Genomic DNA, 9,360 nt, shown 5'->3' with positions numbered 1-9,360 from the left:
CCTGGCAAACCGCAGTTTAACCTTTATCAACTTCTAAGGACATCTAACGTATCTATCATAAAATCTCCAAACAAGTTTATATACTGTAGATTAATTCTCGACATTGCAATGTTTAATAAGTTAACTAAGCATTCGTATTATATTTGTATCATTGATTAAATAACAATGGAAAAAAAAACAATCTTCACTAAACAATAAATATTTTCTCATATAATAAAAACATAATAATCCGCTAACCATAATAAAGAAAAATATGACGACAACCATTTGTTTTACGCATTATATATGTCATAGGATACACATTGCTGCATATAATCCTTTCCTAAAGTATATCAATAGGACCGGTAAGAAGCGGCTAGCATTAAATGTATTACACTGACCTTGGAGGTTAATGTCCTATGCTTCGCTTGCCACTCCGTAATCTCCACCCCAGAACTTTAAAGACCCTGCAGTCATCTTTTCTTCATGTGATGTACCGCCACTGCAAGTTGCCAAATCGTTGGGCTCTGTGTTTACATGTATGCGCAGAAAACTAAAGTAAGGGTATATAACCTTAATATATTCTATTTAGCCAATTTATAAAACTAATGATATTATATACATTACATAGCTATTATAAATAAATAAATATAACATTTTAAAGCAGTATAGGTAGCCTAGTATCAATGAAAAAATGTTTAAAAATACGTTGTTTGTGGAACTATATAACTTGGCCATAAAATATTATATATAACCACCTCTAACGTTAATATTTATTAAATCAAATATACTCTGATAATAATAAATTCTAGCTGCGACTTTAATCTATTGATATAAAATAGAATAGTTCAAGGTTAAACGTTCACATAAAAAAATCTATCATTTTTAATATTCATTAAAATTCAAGAAGTTTAAATAAATAACAAGTTTATACAAAACTCTAGTTAAAAACACTTCTCGTATCGGTAAATACCCTTCACTAAGTATCGAATGATTTAGCAAAAATATTATATAATATTACAACGCAAAGGTCCCCGAATTCACTAGTGAAGAACCTAGGACGTTATCGTGTGATTTCTGTTCCGTATATATACATACCAATCGCGCTGCCGGTCATTAAGTATAGAAATCACAGCGAGGACGACGTCGGAAGTAGTTGAAGATTTTTCGAGTACTAAAGCAAGTGGGTAAGATATCTAAACACTTCATTCAATACAATATTTTAATACTGAATTTACATATGTGTGTTAATTTATTAAGTATTACGTAAAGACGATATTCTGTTAATTTATCCAATGCTTAGTATTTTTCCCATGAATAAATAATATTTGCCTGATATAATTTACAGTTTTTCGAGTTTGAGGTGCTTAGTCAAGAGGTTTTTACAATAACTTAACTCGAGGCCTCTCGCAGGAATATCAATACTAGGAAAAACCTCTTAAATCTCATCTCATACCCGGAAGGATATCATCCCAAGCTGCTCAAAATGCGTTTAGCATTTCAGTTCCATTGTACCCAACCGCATCGATCGGTTGCTATTTTCAAAGTGTTACAAGAACTTCTAAAACTAAAATTACCACTTTATATGAGATATTTCTTTAGCAATCAGTGCCTATAATTACCTGTCTGAACTACTAGTTTTAAAGGTTTGTCATAGTACAATTAACGTAATTGATTAGTATTGCACACAACGACTACCAGCTTACCTTTTGTAAATGTTTGAATGGCTTGAAATTTGCTATTAATATCTAGAATAAATATCGATAAGATTAACAGAAAGGAAAAAAATATGTGCAATATGGATCAACTTTGTGTTCTCGAATATTATTGGTTTTGTATTATGACACAAAACTGTTTTCTTTTAACGGTATTGAATTAAAGCAGTACGGTCAAAAGATAACTAAGTTACCACCATAAGTCAACCGCAACTATACACTCTACTCACGGATAATCCTACTCCTTTTAAGAATATTATGATACGCATTTTCCTAGAGCCAAATATAACTTTACCCACATCACATCCAAACCCTAAGCCTATATCGAAGAACCCTACTTTCCATTCATAAGTGCGTACATGTATATATTGCCTTTGGTTTTGGATAATGAACAGTTGGGGGACTTGGAAAAACCCACTAATTTTTAATTGAATTTACTGCAAGAAATGTGTTCGAACTGAACAGTAGCATACGAGTATTTGCTTATCGAAAGAAACAGGCGCCGGTGTATGTAAGCAGGCAAAAGCCGGGAAAAATTATTAAGACATATTTCTAGTAGCTTTTTAAAATGAATAACGAATTATTCAAATAATGTGCCGAGATTAACACGATGTTTTCTGGCGTTATATGAATTGCTCTACCTACAACATTTGTAAAATTCAAAATCCAAGATAGCGACATTTTTGCAGTCTTCACTTTGTTTTAAGTATTAAACATAACAGTCACCTACAGAATATTCGAATCTAGAAGACTAACAACTGCTTTGTGTGCATCAAAAATGGTTAAAGGCAACACAAACAAAAAAACTATTTACATTTATATAAACAGTAGTAACAATTTTGAATGGTCATCTTTCAGTGGCAATCAAAGGAAACGCGTTGGTTAAAAATAACAGAGATCTTATTAACATAAAAACTACAATTGCTAACTGCTCAGAAATATATACAAAATACTATTGACAAAAAAACTATGATTCAATCTTTCTCGGAATTATAAATACATCAGTAAAATTGACCAAAACAAATTGAATAAAATTCGAAAAAAGTTTATCTTATCCGATAACAGTGTGTAACAGTAATCTTTTAAGATCTATGACCAATTTAAATTACCAACAAACCGAACAAATAATTTTATATTGCAGTAACATGTTGTACGCGTTGCTGTTATTCAGTTTGACTGTATCTACGCATGGATTCCCTAAGAGCTACCGTGATCGGCAATTTGGTAAGTAAATCTAAAATTTAAAAAGAAATGGTATAAATTAATTAAACAAATCAATCGATAACATATCGTTTATCTCTATATTATTAAATATCACAGTGATTGCAAATACGTGCAGTGAAATATAATCTTTGAAACATTTTTTTAAACATAGGTAAGAATGAAATGTAACCACTGAATCAAGTTAAATGTTTCTCTGTTAACATATATAAGAAATTAATTGTATAATAGGTATAATAAAAAATAACTAAATAACTCTAAAATTGCTATCTGCATGAATATGCTAAAACTATATATATATATATATATATATATATAGATAGATAGAGTATGTATGTGCACCCTTTTTGTAAAAATCCGTTAAATAAATTTATAGTATTATTATATAAACAGGCCCCACTCTCCTTAATTTAATGTATAAGTCACTTGCAGAATCAGTAATATCATACTACATCACAAACAATAAAAGCAATAAAACGAAGCAGATAAATCCAAAATAATAAAATTAGAAATTGCTCGGTGATAACTCGGTATTTTTCTGAATTTAGTATTTATCCCACAGAATCTCTATTATATTCCTAAAGAATTCGCATTTCAACATTCTTTTGATTAAAAATTTAATCTGACGCGGATAAAAATAAATAGAACAGCTTCTGTAGCGTGTGAGCAAGCAGAAGTAAAAACTGCATTTGCATGATTCTTCAACATTCATAGTGAGAGGTTGTAATGCAAATTGTTATAAAAACTATTTAAAAAATAAAAGATTTAGTTGGTAACTCCAACTTAACGATAATGAAACTGATAATATGCCAGAGATAAGGTCAAAATTTAATTTATAAATTAAAACATACGCAGGCGCACAAAAACAATTGCCCCATGTAGGGAACTCGGAATACTAAGAAACATGTTTCGACGTATTTTGGTTTTCTAGTAACTCACAAACTATGTACTTACTACATAAAAATTGTAAATTAAATGTATTTTTCTTTTGTTTAGTTTATCAAGGAAATGTTATAAATAAATTAAAATCATTTTATAGACTTGTCGTTTACGTTTAAAACGAGAAGCGAGTGGGGTGCACGGCCGCCTAGCGGCGTGAAAGCTCTCGCGCTCCCGGTGCCCTACGTCATCATCCATCACAGCTACATACCCGGCGCCTGCCACACCGAGAAAGAGTGCGCGCAAGCCATGCGCTCAATGCAAAATGCTCACCAACTGACAAACAATTGGGAAGACATCGGATACAAGTATGTACATTTTATTAGAAAAATATCTCCTTCTTAAAGATCGTATTTTCACACGGCTCTTGTCATATCTCCCACTCCGAGGCACTTCGCTCGGCACTTTATTTATATCATGATATTCATCACCATCATAAAATCAACCGCGAAACATCCACTGCTCAATGAGCTTTGTGGCAAACGACCTGCGTGCAGTGTCTTTCGTCTACATCAATAAGGTCGTCTGTATACCTTGTGAGTGTGCTTGCCAGTTCGTGGTCTTCGCTCCAGAATCTTCATTTCGTCTATAACAAAAATATCTACAATATAACTATGAATTATCAAAGTTTAAACAAAAAATTACTTGATATGGTTTTGCTATAGCAAGCAATTACTTAGTGCATGTTAATACTGCCTAAATGCCATCGTATGTCTAACAAAAGAAATCGTAAACATTTTTTTAAGTCACAAAATCCATGAAAAATATTTTTTTCGGATTATAAGACGTACGTAATAGTAAGTGTTCAGAAGTGCAAGTGCATTGCCTCAAGTATCTGAGCATCGAGACGGAGTTAAATCGATTAACAAGGCGCACATGAGATATTTGACAACATCCCTTGTCATGCCACTCATGCCACGTGAAATGATTAGTACTTGCTCACTATAACTTACATTCCGGGCGTTTTTCATTTTATTCTTAACATTACTCCTTTAAATATTGATGTTATTACTTTTAATAAAATTAACTACTAACTAAAATAAAACATTAATGAGATGATGAACAGTACAGATTTTACTACGCTCTCGTAGTTGAACTGCATATTGTGTTGTGTTATCAACATATGATTTAATGAATACCTTTAAAATTGAACTTTTAAACACTTGTTGGTGGGATGAAAGTTGGGAATAACTACTATAATCCACCTGAGGGAAAAATCTTCACACACGTATTCACCGACAGTGGTTTCGTATTCTTTGAAGAGGGTTTTCGGTTTGAAATCACGTGAAGTTATCAATATATGATGAGTTTTGCAGTGAGAAACCACCCGTGCTCGTATACTTTTATTCGTCGACAAGAAAAATGAAAGCATATTGTTATATATGTGGTGCATATTACAGAGATTATATACAATCCTGTTTGAACCAAACACAATGGCAGCGAGTACCTTACTGTCAGATTCCGAATTCAAATCAGCGTTGAATTTGAATTAGGACAAGCAATGATTAACATTAAAGAGTGTTGAGGACTGTAGCGACCAGTTATTTTACTTGGAGTACAAATATGTTTACAGTTTTGCTGTAGGAGGTGACGGCGCGGTGTACGAGGGACGTGGATGGACCAACGTCGGCGCACATGCCTCAGCTTATAACCCTTTCAGTATTGGCATTGTTTTAATCGGGGATTGGGTCTGTAAGTATCCGCTTTACCTTTTTTTATTTAGTTTCCCGCGTATAGTGGAGGATGTGCATACTTACCTTGTCATGCAAAATTAACGTTGTAACTCGCACAATAACTGCACGGGACAGTGTTTGGATCATCGACCTCACCATAATCTATCTCTTAAACACAGTGACTGCTGTAACAATGTAAACATATGAAATAAATTCGAATTTTCATTGCTTTAAAACAGTGTTTTCCAACCATTTTTGTCCCATACGTAACGTACATAATTTTTATTTTAAAGCAAAAGAATCCGCGTGTGTCGACTCCGCTTTCGAATTGCCCTCCTTAATAATCAAATTGCCCCCCTGTTAGGCGTTTGCCCCCGTTTAGGAGACACTGTTCAAATAGATTAGTAACACGTGTAAATTTTGATGTCGGTATTTCTTACTTACACTATTCTGTACGAGGTTGCTGGTTATAGGTGTAAAAGCATATTTGTCAGTAAAATCTTTTATACTTAATTCCTATTATCATGTATAAAATGTTCACTCTGGAATTTATAATGCTAAGTTATTTTTTTACTGGGATGCGGTTGGCGAATAGCTTCTGACTGTTAAAAATCTTCATAAGCAAATAGTAACGGTAATATTTTTTAAAATGTAGTTATCCTAAAATTAATAACCTATACTATAAATTAATAATTTAACCGGTCTTATGAGAGATACAATATTATGTTTTCATTCAGTCATTGTTTTACAAAATTAACTACTATAGAAAGAAGTATTATTAATAAATAAGTAAGTAGCTAATTAAAACATGATAATTACCTACTAACCATTTTTAAATTAGATTAAGGTTTTTTTATTTAATGATTTTTAATTTTTTAAATAAGTTTTTTTTATTTTTGCAATTGGTCCCTCTCTTTCTTTTTATTTAATTACTTTATTTTGTTAATAATTTTTGTTGAATTTGTTACGAATGTCCAATAAATAAAACAAAAATAAAATTAAATTAAAACAAATTAATATTTTTCAAGCAACCGTCCCACCGAAACATCAACTGGAAACTACGAAAAAGCTGATCGCGCAAGGCGTGGAACTAGGTTACATCAGTCAAGACTACAAGCTAATTGGCCACCGACAAGTTAGAAATACCGAGTGCCCTGGCGAAGCCCTCTTCCAGGAGATCTCAACGTGGAATCAATTTGAACCAAATGTTGAAATGTAGTTAGCTCTGACCTCGTTCTTGAATTAATTTATAAGGAGTAATAAAAGTGTTATGTTTTCATTACTATCTTTATTTACAACATAATGAAAGAAGAAGAAAAACTTCAATCTCAAATTACAATTACAAAGAAATATTAACTTAAAATCAACATCGTTATACATTTTAATGTACTATAAATTAAAAAAGAGATAAAACTTGTCTGAGAGAAAACAATGATGGTTTTTTCGATCTCTTAAAGATACTTTAACCAAAAAATATGTATTAGCTTAAAAATCATAGCGGATAGAATAAATTACAATTATAAGCAATTGCTCATTTCCTCTATGAACTAATAACGGACAATACTTGTTTTCTGCATTGATGCTTATCGAAAGGTGTGCCTAATGGCATACGTGACAAGGGCTGTCACAAAGTAGAAACAGAAACTATAAATATTTCACGCACTGTGTAATGCTATAAAGAAATCATCAAGTTTAATCTTAATTTATGGATAATAAATCTATGTGCCTATTCCGAACTATGACACAGCATGATTTTATACCTTTACCGGTAAAATAAAACTTTCATGGCTATTTCTAATTAACTTTTTGGAACTTCATAATATTGGTCTATTTTGTACATCTTAACCAATAATAATTTTTGTATGGCGTTAGGTTAACATCAATAAATAGATGTCATTATTGCCTTTGTAATATCAGATTCGCCTTGAACCGGAAACTATCATTTGTATGATATTTCATAAGTGTATGTACAATGCAAATGTATGTCCACACAAATAGTCCTAATAAGTTATTGGTGAAGGTTAATAATACATTCACCGTAAAATGTAAGCCATCACCATTTGTGAGACATTATATGTATAGAGACATTATACACCGAGTTCGAATAAATCTACTTCCTTATTTTTTTTCGTCTGGCCTCTCACTGCAATCCAAATGAAATTTATATATTCCTAGGGGTGGAGGCGGTATGGCTTAGGTGGCGCCTAGTGGGCCTCGGTTTGACTTTTGCCGATAATATCTGCTAAGCATTCCGACACAAGGGCCCCAGAACTGAGCATAAACCTTCCCGTGGCTAATTAAGCGACTGTGAACTTGGCTACGAGGCCAGAAGTAAAACGTGGTCGCAGTGTCGTCAGACATCACTGGTCAGCATAGACTATATAAACACTTGTATTATTTTAGTTTAAATGTTGAGTACTTTAATAATAAATATACATTTTTTTAATGGAAGAGAGCCCTTTTCATTATCACTCTAACAAACATTAATTTTCTTTTTGTATAATTCTAAAAGTCGTAAAGTCACCGTTGGGATGTTTAATGTGCCCTTGTGATAAACGCTTAGTCTTTTACTTCGCTATGTTAACTTTCTTTCTGTATAATATTTCAGATTTTCTTAAAAGTCATTTAAAATATAAAAAAAAACAGGTAGGCGAATACGGGAACTTTTGCGAGCCCCTATAATGTCACGCTTGCGCAAACGTGGTGACTAGCTATGGGATCGGCGCCGAAACACAGATGACCAAGATTAGAAACAATGCATGATGTAATAAAGCTACAATACTACCCAACCCTTTTTAGTAGGGGCACAAGCACGTGTTAGTCCACGAATAATTAAGTTAAAAAGATTACAGCACTATTTTTAGGATTTTTAGATATTGTTAGAGATATATTTAGAAGAGATAGAGATATAAATCAATAGCGCCATTTTTTTGGCATTTCCCATATTAACAACTGGTTGCTGAATTCGTTGTCGCAAGCAGTTGTTAAATTCAAATTTTCAATCATCGTCTTTTTATTGACGCGGTTTATTATTAACTCCATTTATTGTTCTGGTAATACAATGTGCTTTATAATCAAAATTACTTAAACGACCAGAATAGTCTAGATGCTTCAAAATTTCAGCTTCTACTTCTAACATAGATACATTCATCGTAAATGCGTACCTAGGATGAAAGCCCGACTAAAATGTAAATATGAAACTAAAAGTACCTAGCACCTATTGCACAAATGTCGGGTGTCTCTTATTGCAAGGCTTCCTTCCTTAACAGTTAGCGATGACTGCTTTATTATCGTGTCATTCAATAGACGCCCCGTACAAGGCACAGGCTTTCCTTAAAGACCGCCACAGTAACCTGTCTTGCGCTACGCGCAACGAGCGATCTTGATTATGTTGTAGGTCTACCTGGTGGGGGCCGACCCACGCCGCAAATACCAGCTTGTGGTCGTCCCTAAAAAACCTTTCGACTCCAACAGTCGTCGGTTGCAAAAGTGATGTGCTCCCCCCTTTGCCACTTCAGGTAGCAACGCAGACCGCTTCATTTGGAATTTTCATTACCGGACCACGTCATTCTGGAAAGAAAATATTATGACTGTTACAAGTTTGTTATTGTTTATGTATCGTATACTTAGTTATAAATACAGAAGACAGCTTATTGCAGAATAATGCGCAAGCTAGCCAGGAGACAATATCTATTTCTTATACTTCTCTTTGACGAATAACCTGTCTGCAACGCTATGTAAATGTCCGACGTCCAATTCAAGAAGACCATTCCAACAACGCGGAGGATATCGGATGGTAATAGTTTCAATTCTGGGTTAGGCTTCAGGGGAAT

At 33.2% G+C, this 9,360-nt stretch overlaps 1 protein-coding gene across 1 annotated transcript; it reads left to right on the top strand.

The window, feature by feature from the left end:
- Positions 1-1,062: 1,062 nt before the first annotated feature.
- On the top strand, positions 1,063-6,806 carry LOC137924003 (peptidoglycan-recognition protein LB-like). Its single transcript, XM_068767291.1, has 5 exons — positions 1,063-1,166; positions 2,836-2,918; positions 3,955-4,162; positions 5,428-5,546; positions 6,556-6,806. Exons 2-5 carry the CDS (start codon positions 2,840-2,842, stop codon positions 6,744-6,746), a joined length of 597 nt encoding a protein of 198 aa, XP_068623392.1. The 5' UTR covers positions 1,063-1,166; positions 2,836-2,839; the 3' UTR covers positions 6,747-6,806.
- Positions 6,807-9,360: the final 2,554 nt, after the last annotated feature.

This window comes from Battus philenor, unplaced genomic scaffold, assembly GCF_028537555.1.
Source record: "Battus philenor isolate CCGP_79_NKW_IND1 unplaced genomic scaffold, ilBatPhil1.0.hap1 SCAF_23, whole genome shotgun sequence".
NCBI classification, from domain to species: Eukaryota; Metazoa; Arthropoda; class Insecta; order Lepidoptera; family Papilionidae; genus Battus; species Battus philenor.
Note: the sequence above shows the minus strand (reverse complement) of the source record. Positions and strands in the feature narration are given on the sequence as shown.

Coding starts and splice junctions, on each gene's coding strand:
- LOC137924003 (XM_068767291.1), top strand. CDS start 2,840: ATGTTGTACGCGTTGCTGTTATTCAGTTTGACTGTATCTACGCATGGA. Junction 4,163..5,427: donor TGGGAAGACATCGGATACAA/GTATGTACATTT, acceptor ATATGTTTACAG/TTTTGCTGTAGGAGGTGACG. Junction 5,547..6,555: donor TTTAATCGGGGATTGGGTCT/GTAAGTATCCGC, acceptor ATATTTTTCAAG/CAACCGTCCCACCGAAACAT.